Raw genomic sequence first — 17,131 nt, 5'->3', positions numbered from 1 at the left:
TTCAGTAACAGCAGCAATATTGGTGTGACACTGTCCCAGATGGAAACTCTTCCTACTAGCTCTGCCCCAGATGAACACTGAAAATATCCTGAGATAAAAAAAAAGAGGGTTTCCAGGAAAATATCACTTTTATAAAAAAGCTAAGAGATAGTGATTAAAACTGTGGGTCTAAAGCCATTAAGGCTTAGAATAAGAACATTGAAGTGATGTATGAACTGAAGTCTTCAACCTTTGTTGTGGTTTATGTGGTTGCCTTTGTATATCTCCCATGGCTCTTACATTTCTCTTGTATTGTGTGTATATTTGCTTTCACATAAACTCATCCTATCATGCTAGTGAATCTCTGCTTTCCCTGGAATAATGTATTTCCTCAGCACACAAAACACTGAAACAAAAACAAACCCAAAATAAGACAAGGTGTGTGGTGAAAGTAGGTCTTTTGGGTTATGAGATGTACCTTTGTTATGAGATGGCCTTGTTCTTTCAGCTACCTGAGGACTTCAGTATGACTGCAGCACTTCAGGCTAGATCCACAAAGCAGCCTTAGACTCAGTGTTGCAACACCAAACAGAATCCGCAGTTCTGAGTTGGACATTCAGGTTCCCTATACTATTCATGGGGAGAAATAGGTGCCTAAGAATGGGATTCACAAAAGCCAGCACAGTGAACAAAGAGCCACCTAATCTAACAATAGGAAATGCCCAGGAGGGGTGTGTGGCCTATACCCATCGTTAAAAGGGGATTAGGCACCTCTTGCCAGTTGGGATTCACAACTGTGAATCTCTTCCTCAAATTTGGTGCCAAAGTTGTTTCTCACAAAAAACGGTGGAGGAGATACTGCTGCCCTACTTTGTAACTTTTAGCCCTGTTGGTCACGTACTCAGTCCTGATGTAGGAGACTTGGATTTAGACCCCTTCCACCCACTATCTGATATAGAGCACACTTTTACCTCTCAAGAGTATGTCCCTAACCCCTAGGATAGGCACACTCTCTCAACCTTGCCTGTCAAAGCCATTCCACGTTGTATTAAATAATTAAATAGTCATTGGATTACCATACTATTGAGAGTGACTGTAGCCTAGTGGTTAGGGGACTTCACTCATATGTGGGAGTCCCGAGTTCAAGTGCCCGGTCTAATGAATATTTTAATTACTTATATAATTAGTTAGACAAAGTAGACCAGCTGAAATAGGAGATCTTGAGAAAGACATATGCCAGAATACCTCATTGCCCAGTTGTTAGGGCAAACACCTGATTTCAAGTTGCTGCTCCACATTAAGGTTTAGACTTAAGTTTCTACCCAAAGGGTGTATGCTTTAGGGTATAATGGCACCACCACCGAGTGGTCTGAGTTTTATGAAAAAGGGCTGACCTGACTTAGATACCTAACTCCGGGAGAGAGTTCAGCACTGTGAATCCTGAGTGGAGAAAGGTGCCCAACTCCTACTGAGGGGCAAAGCTTAGGCCCCACCCTTGTTCTTGGCATTTCATACTGTCTGGCTTAGGTGCCGCCTTGCTCAACATGCTGGCTTTTGTGAATCCCAGTGTACGGGTATGTCTACATTGGGATGTATGATACTCAGATCACAAAGGTACCATGCTAGCTCTGCCCAACCTAGTAACTAAAAACTAGTGTGCTGTGGCTGCACTGGCAGTAGCTTAGGCTCTCCCCGCAAGTAGGTAGCTGATGGTCTGACTGGCTTGTACTCAGGGAAGCTAGGACAAAATGGTGCCTTGTGGTGCTATCTTGAGCACAGCCAGGGCATGTATGTATCTGCAAGCTGGGAATTACACCTCCCAGATCAAATACAGACATAGCTTAGGGTGCCTGACTCTCCCTGAGCATTGAATAGGGAGTGTGAGTGACTAAATTAGGACTATTGAGTCCACTAGGAAAATCAGTAACATAACTGATACAGGCAATCTGGCAATAATGTGGAAAACTTTAACTGTAACACAATTTTGGGGAAAATGAGTGTACATTTTTTCAGTTTTTATAGTGTAAGTGTGGGCGTATTTGTGTTTGCCAGAGCTCCAGAATTTGGTCCAGTCACTACATATAGCATCCCATCAATATTCACTACATCTTTATTAATTTGTCTATGTGGATTCTGATAAGTTCATCTCTGACATGTACCAGTCAAATTTCCAGTTTATTTCATACAGTGGAAGATTAGAATAGACCATTTATTCACACACTGCCAAACACATGTATCAAGTTGCTATTTGAATTAGCTGCAGGCTTTCATATTTGTCTCCATTTTTCTACAAATCCTAAAATTTCTTCCTGCTTTACTTCATGACAAGGTATTAATAAAAGTCCAACAAGTACAAATAAGACTTTTAAAGAAGAATGGCCAATGAAATACAAAGATTTAATTTTAAAAAGGAAAAATAATTAAGACAGTATGAGTGTAAACTTTAACCAGAGAAGTCAGTGTTTTCTGTACAACTGTGCTGGATGACAATCATTTTTTGGTTGCATGGACTAAAACATTTGGAAGAATGATGATCAACTGCTTACTGTGATGGAGAAACTCAGAAAAGCATCAGTGCATATCCCAAACCTTCTGTTGTGGTGATTTGGGCTACAAGTCTCCCAAGTTTAAGGTTGCTAGAGAGACTTTCAGGAGTTCTTGATTTGGACCAGAGGGAAATACTGCTGCTTTCTCTTTCAGCAAGCAGGAAGTGTGTAATTCAGGAAGTGAAGAAGTGTATGATTACTCTTAAAGTTTCCTTTTCCAAAGATCATAAAAAGCTGTAGTTTGAGCTGAGTTTGAACCAATTTGCCCATCTGTTGTTACTATTTTAAGATTGGTTTAAAATTTGTTTAAAAAAATTACATTGTGACCAAAGATAAAAAGAAGTGATTACATGTATCAGTTCAGACAATCTAGGTTAAAATATTGCCAAAGGACATAATATGTGAACATTACAAATAACTGGTCAATGGGATTTTGATCCTCAGAACTGGGTTAAAATGATGCTTCTTTTTATTCATCCTGAAGTACCTGTCAGAGAGAGAACAATTACTAGAAATTTAATTTAGTACATGTCAATTTTTTGAAATAAGCATTACATACACACCCGATATGTGTCTCTCAAAAGGAACAGAATTTTGATTTTAGCACAACTGCATAAAATTCACACTGGATGATTTTAACTATCTTTGGAAAGTAAATGGGAAAAAACTCCATCAAAGGTAATTGCAGTTACCCTGAACTGGAGTGGTTCAAATACTTTTCGTATTAAAAACAAATATTTATCATGAAGATACACAGAAAACCATACATTGATTTCATACAACATTACTGTGTTTTTCCGTATCCATGGTGTAGCTACTAGCATTTGAATGTGATGGAATGTTTGGAGCAGGGATCTTCAATTTGTTACATCCCATGACTTCTTATCAGTTGCTTTCAACCAGCCCTTCTCATATGTATGCATGCATTATTTGCTTCTTTTCCCATAATTCTATAAAGGAGATGTCATTTCTTACAGCACTTTACACGAGCTATTTGTGGGAATTGCCACAATGATATAGTCATCCTAATATGGGAGGAAGATCAGCAATTCTTTTTCTTCAGCAAAAGGCAGGAGAACTAGAATGATGCAAGACAAAATAGATCTTTCCATTAATAGATTTTGAAAGTATTATTGTATTGGAGGTTGGGTAGCTCGCAATAAGCATGTCTGCTCTATGGGCAGTCATAGACCTGGTTCTCAGTGAAGCTGATGGGCAGGATAGCCATCTTTCATTCCACTAAATGAGGAAGCATTTGTCTAGTGATAGCTGAAACAATGGAAACCACTGCCCATGGACTAAATCACATGCAAAGCCTGGTAAAAGGCTGGAGCAATTCTGGTTGAGTGGTTTCTCTGGGGACTGATAAAACAAGGTCTGAAGATTAAATGATGGAGCTGTGTGTGTGTGTGTGTGTGTGTGTGTGTGTGTGTGTGTGTGTGTGTGTGTGTTGGTAGCAGTGTCCAGTTATGTCCACTGGACGCTGCAAGCTTAATGAAGAAATTGATATATACCAGGCTTGTTATCCCAAAGAGAGTCTGTGACATGCTTCAAACCAAACACACTGCTTTAGGTAGAACAAACAAACAAATTTACCAACTACAAAAGATAGATTTTAAGTGATTATAATTCAAAGCACAAGAAGTCAGATTTGGTCAAATGAAATAAAAGCAAAATGCATTCTAAGCTGATCTTAACACTTCCAGTGCCCTTACAAGCTTAGAAGCTTCTCATCACAGACTGGTTGGTTGCCCTTCAGCCAGGCTCTCCCCTTTGATCAGCACTTCAGTCGCTTGGTGGTGGTGTCTGCAGATGGAGGTGGAAGAGAAGAGCGCATGGCAAACGTCTCTCCCTTTCATCATGTTCTTTTTTCCCTTTTGGCTTTGCCCCCACCCTTCAGAGTCAGGTGAGCATTACCTCATCGTAGTCCCAAACTGAACAAGGGAAAGGGGGTGACTCACTCCAGAGTCCAACAGATCCTGTGTTGCTGCCTAGCTCAGTGTCCTTTGTTCCTGTGAGGCTGGGCTGGGTTTGTCCCATACATGCCCTGATGAGGTATGAACTGCCCCTCTGCTCCTGGAGAGATTTGCCTGGGCTTGTTTTAAGACATGAGGACACATTTTCGGCCTCATTACTATATACTTGAAATTACAACCTATAATATCACTATAACAACAATGCTCAGTGCATCATGACCCTTCCAAAGGCACCTGACATGACAAATTTTGCATTGGATACTACACAATCATAAGGATGAACATGGGGGTACAGGATGTCACACCTCCCCCCTTAGTTTACTGCAAGAGGGTTAGTCACTAGCTTGAAGACAGTTTGTGTTATAGTTCTCATGGCCTTGAGCCATCAAGGCCATGAGGTGGTGTGCCTCAGTTTCCCCATTCATACACAGAAAACCAGGTTTGTTATGGTTTCTCTGCTATGGTAAGCTTTACGTCTGTTTACAGGTATTAATTGAAAAGTAGTATTATCATAAGGTTTAACATCTGTGTCAAAATTCTTATCCCCAAAACTTAACATTAATACCAACATTTTTTTATCACAGATGGGTGTTTACAAGTATCTTTATGATACCACATCCTCTGTTCAGATAGTGTAGTTTGAGGTTAGTCAGTCATTATCCATGGTTTCCTTTGATTCTCTCCCATGTAATCAGTCACTGGCTTTTCTTTCCCTCCAGTGTTGCCCTTTGTGTGGGCTCTTAATTTAATCATGTTTCTGGAATTTTGGTATCTCGGGGTCTGGCAAGATAAGGGTCCAGGGAGATCCTTCACATTGGCTGGCCCTTTGAGGAGCAGTCTCCCAATGCCAGGACTGCACATATGCAGAAAATACAGCTCCCCTTTTGGGGTTACCCTGTATTTCCCCCTGCCAGCACTGAGTCCTTCCCTGACCCCTAGAGGGCTGTGATCTGTCATCTCTGGGCTAGGCGTGTTTACCCTTCGATCAGATGCACCTTTTCCCAGCAGCTTTTCCGCAACTGCTCTCTGTGCCTTACTAACCTGGGGGAAAACACCCCCTTCTCTGTCAATTGGGTCATGAGTGTTCTCACAAACTACCACCTGACAATTTCCTGACATGTCCCAACTTCCCTGTTATCACAGGCATTGGAGCTTCATCTTGATGTAAAGAGACTCAATTACTTTCCAAAAACTTATCAGAAATAGCATCATGAAAAACCGAGACCTGGATTGGGGTACCCTCCATCACCCCTTTCTCTGTCGCTGAGAAGTCTGAGCATTACCTCATCGTAGTCCCTCCAGGAAGTCGGTCACACAGTTCCTTCTCCAAACCTAGGTCATGGGCTGAGTGCCTGGGTGCACAGATGCTGACTCTGCCATTCTTTCCTGGACATCCTCTCCCAAATGACCAGTGAGGAGACATTCCTGTACCCCCATTATTCCTTCCCCAGTTTCCTCCCCTGGGCCCCCCTCTAAGACACATTCCTCTGTGCTCCCTAGGAAGGAGTCTGTCCCTTGTTCAGCTGCAAAACCCTGCCAGCTAACAACAGGCACAGTTTCCTTAATCACTGACAACACCTCTCCTTCCCCTGCTCCTGAGGGCATGTTGCCTTTTGCTGGAAAGGAGCTAGCCTCAGCCCCTCCCATACTTGGAAGCACCCTGCTTTCCTGTGTTACAGAATCACAGGAATCCTTACCCACCTCAGTGGTTTCTGAGATTCCCTGCCCCTTCTCTGGGCTCTCCTCTGGGACACATTTCTCTATGCTCCCTAGAGCCGGGTCGGTCTCTGGTTCAACTGCAACTTTCTGGCAGCTAACAACCTGAACAGTTCTCTCTGGCAGGCATTGCACTCCATCCCTTCCTGATGTGGTGTTGCCTCCAGCTGCAGTGCAGGAGCTGGTCTCAACCAACCTCCCACCTGGAAGCATGTGGCTTCCCCCTGCTGCAGAAGAATCAAGGAGACTCTCTTCCATTCTCTCAGCAGATCCTGAGACCTTACCCTTTCCCTCGGGGGTCCCAGCATAAAACTCCTTTCTGCTGCAGGGAAATACTTTAAACTGAGCTACATGGATAAAATCATTACCAAGGAGCAGGTCGATTAGGAGGAGTTCCATTACCCCCACAGTCAAACCACTTTTCAAACCTTCCCAAACCACATGGATTTTAGCTAGTGGTACGAGGAACCTGCTTTCGCCCACCCCCACAATCTCTGCCATTTGGCCAGATAACATACTGGCCTTTGGGAACACACTCTGCTTAACCAGAGAGATCTGGGCCCCTGTATCCTTCTGCCCTAAGCATTCCCTGCCATTAATTTGGACAACCTTAACGTGCTCCATATCTGGTTTTGCAGAGGCTAATCTCACAAAACCAATATGATAGGTTTCAATTGCTGGGGGCGGGGGTTCCGTGTTGAGGACACCAGAACTAACATGAGCTATTGGTTGCCTTCTTCCTCCTAGCACAGGACATTTATTCCTCAGGTGATCAGTGGAATTACACTGATAGCACGATTTGAGCTCTTCTGCTTTGCTGGGAGGGAGTTACCAGCAGAGGGATGTTTTTGGGTAAGAGAATGTTTAGGCTCCCAACCCCCTTCTCTCTTCCCAACAGCAAAATGGGATCCTTCCCATCAGTTTTAAACCCCTCTTTCTGTGGCCTGCCGTCAATAGATGCCTGAGTCTATTCAAAGGCATCAGCTAAAAAGCCATCTCATCCACAGTCTTTACATTTTTATCCCATAGACACTGCTTTACTTCGGCCTTACACATGCTCAAGAAATGCTCTTGAGCAACAAGATCAAGCATTCCTTCAAAACTTGCCACATCTTCACCCCTCACCCTTTTTCCCAACAAATCTTTCATTTTGTTTACATATTCCCCATGACTCGTCCCAATATCCCTTTTAAGATTCCTAAATTTAATTCTATATCTTTCAGGGGTAATCTGAAAACTTTGCAAAAAGGTATTTTTAAATTTACAATAGTCTAAAGCATCTTCAATAGGCATTCCATTGAATACATTTTGAGCTTTACCAGTTACTTTTGCAATCAGGGTAGGAACTCTCTTATCAGGGACTTCGTGTACTACACACAGCCTTTCAAAGGTAGTCAGATATTCAGCAATATCGCCCTCCTCACTGGATGCAGGACACAAGTGTTTCCATTTGTGGGTTTTGGGAATGATGGGAATCATTGGGGTTGGGGGCCTCTGGTTCTGCTTCTCTAGCAGGTCCAGATGGTATTTTCTCTCTCTTTCTTCCCGCTCTCTTTCCTTCTCCTTTATCTCCAGTTCTTTCAGTTGCAATTATCTCTAGTGCTCCCTCTCCTTTTCTGAAACCTGCAGCCTAAAAAGCTCCAACTTTGCAATTTCTTCACTGCTTTCACTCTTCGCAACTGCTTCACTGCTTTCATTTTCCTGCTTTTCTGTTCCTACCTTTCCTTTCCTTGGCTTTGCCCCCCCCTTTCAGAGACAGGTGAGCATTACCTCATCGTAGTCCCAAACTGAACAAGGGAAGGGGGGTGACTCACTCCAGAGTCCAACAGATCCTTTGTTGCTGCCTAGCTCAGTGTCCTTTGTTCCTGTGAGGCTGGGCTGGGTTTGTCCCATACATGCCCTGATGAGGTGTGAACTGCCCCTCTACTCCTGGAGAGTTTTGCCTGGGCTTATTTTAAGCCATGAGGACACATTTTCAGCTTCATAACTATATACATGAAATTACAACCTATAACTTTACTATAACAACAATGCTCAGTGCATCATGAGCCTTCCAAAGACAGCTGGCATGACAAACTTTGCATTTGATACCACACAATCATATTATAAGGATGGGGTGCAGGGTGTTCCCCGAGGCACAGAGTGTCACACCTGAATATTGGCTAAACCAGAGGTGGGCAAACTACAGCCCATGGGCCACTTCCGGCCCAAGGACTGTCCTGCTCGGCCCTTGAGCTCCCAGCCAGGGAGGCTAGCCTCCAGCCCCTCCCCTGTTGACCTCCCTTCCCCGCAGCCTCAACTCGCCACGTGGGCAGCACTCTGGGGGGGCAGGGTTGTGCACTCCTGCAGGGCTGCACGGCAGCGTGTCTGGCTCCGTCTGGGTGGCGCGGCGGACCGACATGCTGCTCTGAACGGCATGGTAAGGGGGCCGGGGCCGGGGCTGGGGGGTTGGATAAGGGGCAGAGGGTTCCAGGGGGCAGTCAAGGGATGGGGAGCAGGGGGCAGTTGGATGGGGCAGAGGTTCGGGGGAGGGGCGGTCAGGGAACGGGGGCGGGATTGGATAAGCATGGGAGTCCCAGGGGGTAAGGGTGTGGGTAGGGGTCAGAGGACAGGGAGCGGAGAGGTTGGATAAGCGTGGGGTCCTGGGGGGCCTGTCAGGGGGCGAGGGTGTGGATAGGGGTTCGGGCAGTCAGGGGACAGGGAGTAGGGGGGGTTGGATAGGATGTGGGTTCCTGGGGGGCAGTTAGGGGTGGTGAGTCCTGGGAGGGGGCGGTTAGGAGCAGGGGGGTTGGATGGGTCAGAGGTTCTGAGGGGAGCAGTCAGGGGGAGGAAGTGGGAGGGGTCGGATAGGGGGCGGCGTCCAGGCTGTTTGGGGATGCACAGCCTTCCTTACCCAGCCCTCCATACAGTTTTGCAACCCCAATATGGCCTTCAGGCCAAAAAGTTTGCCCACCCCTGGGACCTAAAGGGCTAAGTCAAAGATGGACAAAAGGAATTAAAATAAGTCCTAAAACAGAAGCTGGAGAGTTTGCAACAGTGGGAGGTTTCTGAAAAAGAACTGAGAAATGACCTGAAGTCTAAGATAAAGTCTTTCTTGAGGCAGCAGCCCAAGGGTCCAAGCAGACTGAGAAGCCCAGCTGCAAGACTCCCAGTCTGGAAAAGCAAGACAAATAAGTGAGGTGACCAGCAAACTGACTCTCATGGATCAGATGGTTTCTCAGGAACTAGAGGCGATCAGGAAAACTTTGCTTAACATTGAACTTGCTCACAGTGCTAGCTGTGGCAAGGATTTAGGAGATAAAAAAATCAGCTTCAGGGGAAAATCGAAGAAGTGCAGACCACAATGGAAGTCAGCTGCCTGGATGAGGAATTGGGCCAGCCAGAGACCTTGGGTAAGAGAAGACACTTGCAAAATTTGTCTACCATGTCTGTAATCCTCAGAGGCTCAGATGTCGGAGAGTGATTGTCCCAGCTCAAGTAATACTCTAGTCACTTTGCTTCTGAGCTACATCTCTTTACCCACCATTTGTCTTGTCTGTTTAGATTGCAAGTAGTCTGGGTCAGGGACCATGATTTCCCATGTGTTTATATGGTACCCATCACGATGGTGCCACTCTGCCATGCATTATTTTGTATTTTTTTAACCCCACAATTCCTCAGTAAAAATTAACAAATCTTTGTAGCTTGATTGGAGATCACTTACCTCGTGTCTTACACTTAGGATATGCCAATTTCCCCTCCATACACTGTACTCTAAATGGAGATGATGTTGGATCCTCTATGTATTCATCTTCACACTTAAATTCAATGAAGTCTCCACTTTCTGAGTACAATTTCTTTTCCCAGGACCATTTCAGCTTAATGTTGTTTTTCTCCATTTCTTCTGGGGATGCTGTACATGGCTCTGGAAAGAAAAAAAATGTAATTATGTGCATAGGGATTGGAAATCTAATTCACTGTAACCATATTGAAACTGACCATGTTCCCAAATGCTTTGCATAGTTAAATAAAACAAGGAAACATTTTTAGAGAGGATTTGAAAAGTAAAGGAGGGAAAGTAAGGTTGAGACAACAAGAAGGAACTCTAGAGAAGGAGGCTTTCACACCAACTGGTGTGATATTGTGGGAAAGAACAGAGAGGAGACTAGATGAACACAGAGAGAGACAGAATTAGATTTTATTTTACAATCTGGCCCCTTTGTGTCTCTTAGTTGATGTAAATGGGCGAGAACCTAGCCATAGCTGGCCAACAGAATATTCTCCTTGTGGAAGGATACTCTCTGCTAATATAAAGCTGGCAGATCAGGCTCCCTATTGTCCTCCCCCACCCCTTTGTGTAGGTGACATGGCAGAAGAGAAAGGGGACATGACAGGCTGGTCCTGAGCTGTGAAGTCAGGTCCAGGACACACCAGCCCACCTGATTAGTTCACCATAATTTAAGAACCACATGGAGGTGGCTGCACAGCTCAAAATCACTGCACTGCAATGTACTCCATCCAACCCCTCCTCTCACTCTCAGGAGGTTGGAGAGAAGTGGTGTAGAGCAAACTACATTAATTTTATGCCAGTTAGATTTCCCCCTAGAAAAAAGTGGAATCCCCTGCTGCTCATGCTAGCATCATGTCTACTCCAAGTACTGAAGAGCAGTGACCAATATTCCTCACGCTTTCCCTTAAGTTACTGGATTGTATTTGACAGCATCTGCTGTAGTTGAAAGCTTTTAGACTAAAAATACATTTGAATATATCTGTTGACCTACAGTAAATGATGGTTTCATTGTAATATGTTTTTATAGGTTTTAACTGAGACACTATTTTGGGGGTGCATTCAAAATACTTATAATGCCGTGGGTGTTTGCCATTTGCTGATCCTTTCTTTTGAAAAGATGTCCCTATAAAGAATGTGAGTCTCCCTCTCACATATTCTGGTGTAAATCAGGAGTAATGCCATTCAGATTTATGGAATTAATCTGGTGTTATACCAGTACAAGTGACTTCAGAACAGGAAACATAATATGAAAAATAACACAGTTGTATGACTCATCACCTTTTTTCATATCATAAATGTTTGTACTTACTTAAGCAAACTGGTGGGTCTGTCCAGTGGCCAGACTCACAGCTAATCAATGCAGATCCCTCCATTTTATAAAAACTTTGGCATTTGTATTTCACTGTTGAACCGGAGTCATATTCTGCCTGTGCAAAGGCAATGGTGTCGCCATAATCAATAGCAGGTGGGAGCCCACATTTTCCAGCAGCCTCTAAAATTAAGTATAGAAATAGAGAATAGTTTCATCAGTGTTATTTACAGTAAATGCTGTAAAAGCACAAATATTACACAACAGTTCTATCAACTCTGATAGAGCAGTAAAAACCCCAAGGGAAATGTGAAAAAGAATCATCCTGATATTGAAACTGAACACAAAAAACAAAAAGTTTTATCTTTATAGTTGAAGCAGCATGATATTTGTTTATTAACAACTAATACTATGGAACTGATGGCAAAATAGCAAACTAGCTGCTCTAGTTTTGTTAAGATCTGATTCCAGGTGGCTTTTCAACCAGGGAATGTAGGTTAGTTTGAGATCTTTTGGGTCAATCATCTTTGCCCTACTAATCCCACCATTCTGCCTTAAACACTGACTAGTAGGGAAATGGAAAGTGAGAAGCTTTGGCCCAATTGCTCCCCTACTAAAGCTCATGTGGACCAATCAACCTGCTTTTTGTCACTAAGAAGTAAATCCATGTGCAGTACCTACTCTCTCGTTACCATGTAAGGTGTTTGATGCACCCAGCACTTGTCTCAGAGTATTGTTAATTATGACTTTACCATTGTATCTGAATATTGAGAGCAGAGAGAACTGAGGGTAAAATAGAAGTTGGGATAACATAGGCCAAAGGAGTGGAATATGAAACACAGAACGTACAAAAATGAGGGGAGTGAGGAAAGAATGAATCCAAGGACGGGAAAACCTCCTGATGTCCCTATAATTGATGAAATCATGGATATAAGCTTTGCCCTTTGGAAAGGTCCCTTGGCCAGGTGGATTTTAAAAATAATTCATAGAGAAGCCAAATTCCTCATTTGAAATTTACTCTTAAATGCCAGCTGCCATTTCCTCTCTCTGCTCCTGTTCTCATAGAAAGGGAAGTGGGATGGGAGTAAACAAATTTGGAAAATGCTAGAGTAACCCACATACCTCCTGGTGTGGTGCTCTGTCCTGCTCTAGTGGCACCAAGACCACTTAGAGATTGATGAGTCTGCTTGAGCCTTAGCTAAGAGCTGTGTGGCTTTCAGCTTATGCTCTAGAGGTCCCAGGTTCAATCCTGCCCAATGATTATGGTCTGTCAGTGTTATGTTAAGGCTACAAATTAACATGAGTAGTAAAAAAGCTTTACTTCTACTCATCATATAAGTTGACAGGTTTTCCTGGGCACTTTTCACTTTATGTTCCATCTCTTTTTTTATTGCCTTATGTCTCATCCCTAGGTTTCATTTTTGGAAATATGCATTTCTGACACTGGTGGTCATTTAACAAAAAAAAAAACTTTTTCCTTTCTACTTAATTTATTCTTATTAGATGCACTAGAATTAACAAAGAAATATGTTTCTTGCCCTTTCCTCATTTTAACAAATGTTAGTACTAGTTACTAAATATTGATCCTTTTAGTTCTTTCTTTCTGTATATTTGATTAATTTATATATTAACTATTCTTTAGAATCTTTATCTTTAACACAGACTGTGCCTGAATTCTAAGGCCCAGAACACGGGTCCTTGACCAATAAGTAGCCCTATTCAGGAATTATTAAATACAGCATAATGAAAAAACTCTTGGACACCTTTATGTCTCTAAAACTCCAGATATTCTTGGAAATCATCTCTTTAACATATATGCTTATGTAAGCATTTTACATATGTAGACTTGGGAAACTAATAAGGGATGATTGTTACAACGGATATTCTCTGTTGGGGAATCAATAGGGAAGGATGATTGTGGGCAAGAAAGACTCACTGAAAGATATTATCTTAAAGAATTGTTAGTCCTTTCAGCTGTAAGGAATGATGCTTTCATACATAAATCAGGTAAACTTAGAACGTATAGAAAGGACATTACAACATATGTTTCTGGGAGAATATACAACACAACATACGTTTCTGGAAGTGAAAACAGTGCATCCTTTCCAGATGCAGGAGAGAGACATATCCAGCTCTTAGTCTGATAACAAAGGGTGGTAATGTAGCTATTAATTTCTTTATTCTGTATAGTGCTGTACTAATCTCTGATTAATAATATTAAATGAAATAATTCCAATTGAGCCTGTTATTTTGACAATCTTGAGTCTTCAACTCAGACACGCAATAAGATAACATTTATATATTTAGTGCAGTTCTCAATAAAGTCTAGTAAATAGGAATAAAAAGTTTTAATAACAGAAGAAGAAAGAAAGGATAACAAGAATAGAGAAAAATAATGACAGTTAATACATTAATGACAATTAATACAAAATCTTAGGAAGGACAGATTAAAGTGTTCCTATATATACACCTCTACCTTGATATAACACTGTCCTCGGGAGCCAAAAAATCTTACCGTGTTATAGGTGAAACCGCGTTATATCAAACTTGCTTTGATCCACCAGAGTGCGCAGCCCCGCCCCCCTGGAGCACTGCTTTACCGCATTATATCCGAATTCGTGTTATATCGGGTCGTGTTATATCGGGGTAGAGGTGTATATTTATATAAATAACACGCATTTTCTTATTTTTAGATAAAAATATTTTATATGCAGTTAATATATTTCTTAATAAAGCCTTAACATCAGAGGAATAAAGAAGTGTTTGTATATATAAAATCACACATTTTTAGATGAAAATATTCTTATGCATGTACTGTATTTTTAAATAATTATCCAAAGTCTTAATGTTACAGGCATAAAAGAGAAGTCTTAATACATGTATAGAATGCTGCACTTGTAAAGGCATATATGCTTTTTATGTAGTTAGTGCATTTCTAAATAATTTAATCACACTTATCACTAATACTTTGTGACCTTTGTGGAATTGTTTAATCAACTTTATTTAGATTTGTACTAACTGCATATTTTTTTCCTAAAAATGCATAATTCTATATACATTCTCCTTTATTCCTATGACATTAATACTTTGTATTATTACTTATTGACCTTATTTAGAAATGTGCTAACTGAATTAAAAAATATTTTCCTCTACAACTGAGGAAAATGCATGGTAACCTATGTATTAACACTTTTGTATTATGCTGTTTCTAAGATTATTTTTAATGTAATGACTTTTAGAAATGTACTAACTGCATTGAAATTCATTTGCTCTAAAAATGCATCATTTTATGTAAACATTAGGTTATTTTTCTACCGTTAACATTTTGAACAATTATTTAATGAAATGTACTAAATGCATGAAAATATTTCTCTCTCAAAAATGCACAATTCTGTATGTGTATTAACACTTCTCCTTTATTCCGCTGACTTTAAGGCTTTATTTAGAAATGCACTCATTGCATGTAAAAATATTTTTCTAAAATGAAAGAAAGCATGTGAACATATATATGTGTTAACACTTTGTTCTGCCATTACTAAGACTTATGTAAATTAGTACACTTCTAAATAATTATTAAATAACTGCATTCAAATTATTTTTCTTTAAAAATACATTTATATTTTTTAAATTCTTCTGTCATTAAGATTTTCTACAACAATTTATTAGATTTTTTAAAAATAGCACTAAATACATAAAAACATATTTTCTTCTTAAAATGAAGAAAAAACAGAAAGAGTAGGTTACTCACCTGTAACTGGAGATTCTTCGAGATATGTGGTCCCTATTTGTATTCCAAACAGAGGGTGCACATGCGTGCCATGCACTGGAAGTGAACAGCAGTGAGGTGGATGCAAGGATGCGATAGGTGAGACCTACTGCAGGACAGCTCAGCCCATAATTCTGTCTGCGGCTGCCCACTGGTCGAGGGCGGTGTAGTGCACTGTGAAGGTGTGGATGGAGCGCCAGGTTGCTGCATGTCAGATCTTGTACCAAGGGACTTCTGCCAGGGAGACGGAGGTGGTCTTGTGTGCTCTCGTGGAATGGGCCATAATCCTGCCTGGTGGCATGGCATTGGAGCACACATACCATTCCGTAATGTACTTAGAAATCCATTTGGATATGTGCTGCGAGGAGAAGGCCTGCCCCCTTGACCATTCTGCAATGGCCATGAAGAGGCATGGGGGAGTGTGGAATGTGCAAGTGCCCTGTGGATGTCCAGGGAGTGAAGTATCCTATCCATGGAAGTGGTGTGTGGCTTAGGATGGAAGACTGGGAGATGGATTGACTGATTGAAATGGAACTCTGAGGTGACTTTTGGGAGGAACTTAGGGTGAAGGAGCAGGGACACTTTGTAGAAGATTGTATATGGTGGGTCAGCCCTCATGACCTCCAATTTGCTGATCTACTGGGTGGAAATGATGGCCACAAGGAAGATAACCTTCATGGATAGGTGGGCAAGGAAGCATGTGGCCAGTGGTTCGAAGGGAGGGCTGGTGAGGTCAGACAGCACAAGGTTAAGGTCCCAGGGCTGGGGTAGAGCTAAGGACCGGTTGGAAGCAGTTTGTCAGGCTCCTCAGAAACTGGGCAGTGGTAGGGTGGGTAAACACGGACCATTTGTCCATTGGAGGGAGAAAGGTGCTGAGTGCTGCGGGGTGGATGCAGATTGAGGTGAGTGCAGGCCCCAAGTTTTTGAGACCCAGAAGGTAGTCTAGCATGGCAGGCCCAGAGATGGCCTGGAGGGGGAGGTGGTGGCTGTGTGCTCAGAGGTGAAGCGCTTCCACTTCGCTGTGTAGCACGCCCTCATGGATTCCTGTCTACTGTATGTAAGTATACGGTGGATGAGCGATGAACAGGCATTGTCTATGCATGAGCCCCATCCAAAAAACAGGCCATCAGTAACAGCAGGCATAGGTTGGGGTGGCGAACACTACCGTTGTCTTAGGTGAGTAGGTCCAACAGGGTAGGAAGGCTGATTGGTGGGCAGGCATACAGTCTGAGTAGATTGAGAAATCAGAACGGTCGGGACCAGCATGGGACTATCAGAATAACTGTGGCTTGGTCTCAACAGATCTTGCAGAAAACTTGGGGGAAGAGGGGAACGCGAACCAGAGGCTGCTGCGCCATGGAAGAAGAAGGGCATTTCTTTGGAGTCCAAACCCCTAGCCCCCATGGAGTAGTAGAGGGGGAACTTGTAGCTTCGTTGAGTGGCAAAGAGGTCCCAATGAAGGGAGCCCCAGGCACAGCAGATGGAGCGGAGAATGGGGGCATGGAGTTCCCACTCGTGGTTGAGGTACCAGGTCCGACTGAGTGCATCCACCAGGGAGTTCTGCACCCATGGAAAGTACATCCTGTGTTGTACGATGTTGTGGCGATACACCAGCTCCAGAGGCAGATGGCTTCTTTGCTTCCCAGTTGCTCTGCACACTGGTGCCACCCCATCTGTTTATGTATGCCAATGCGGTGGTGTTGTCCAAGAGGATCTGAACATGTTGATCATGGAGCAGAGGCAGGCACATGTGGCAAGCCAGGCAGACTGTGTGCAACTCTAGTATGTTGATATGCATGCGTGCCTCCCTGGGACTCCACTTCCTCTGCATGGTACAGCCATCCAAATGTGCGCCCCACACCACCAGGGAGACATCCATGGTAAGGGTGGCCATGGGGACAAGGGTGGCACTTGGTCGAGGCGCACAGCCTGAGCACCGTCCCCGTGTGGGCTTAAAGCACCATCCTTTCGGTTAACAGCTGAAAGTGCTGACTCATTGCACCACAGACACCTAGGCTAGTTGCAGGATTAAGAAGAAAGAAGCAGAACTAACTATGTATAAATGTCATT

At 42.8% G+C, this 17,131-nt stretch overlaps 1 protein-coding gene across 1 annotated transcript in view; it reads right to left on the bottom strand.

Annotated features, from left to right (window-relative positions):
• Positions 1-2,141: 2,141 nt before the first annotated feature.
• CFH (complement factor H) overlaps positions 2,142-17,131 on the bottom strand; it is a 100,145-nt gene continuing 85,155 nt past the window's right edge. The window contains exons 21-23 of the mRNA XM_054037505.1: positions 11,296-11,478; positions 9,921-10,121; positions 2,142-3,012 (exon numbers count right to left, since the gene is read on the bottom strand). Of these exons, the coding sequence (XP_053893480.1) occupies positions 2,999-3,012; positions 9,921-10,121; positions 11,296-11,478 (398 nt within the window). The 3' untranslated portion in view covers positions 2,142-2,998. The remainder of the gene's footprint in view (positions 3,013-9,920; positions 10,122-11,295; positions 11,479-17,131) is intronic.

Source organism: Malaclemys terrapin, chromosome 8 (genome assembly GCF_027887155.1).
Source record: "Malaclemys terrapin pileata isolate rMalTer1 chromosome 8, rMalTer1.hap1, whole genome shotgun sequence".
In the NCBI taxonomy this organism is placed as follows: Eukaryota; Metazoa; Chordata; order Testudines; family Emydidae; genus Malaclemys; species Malaclemys terrapin.
This window is presented reverse-complemented; position numbering and strand designations above follow the sequence as displayed.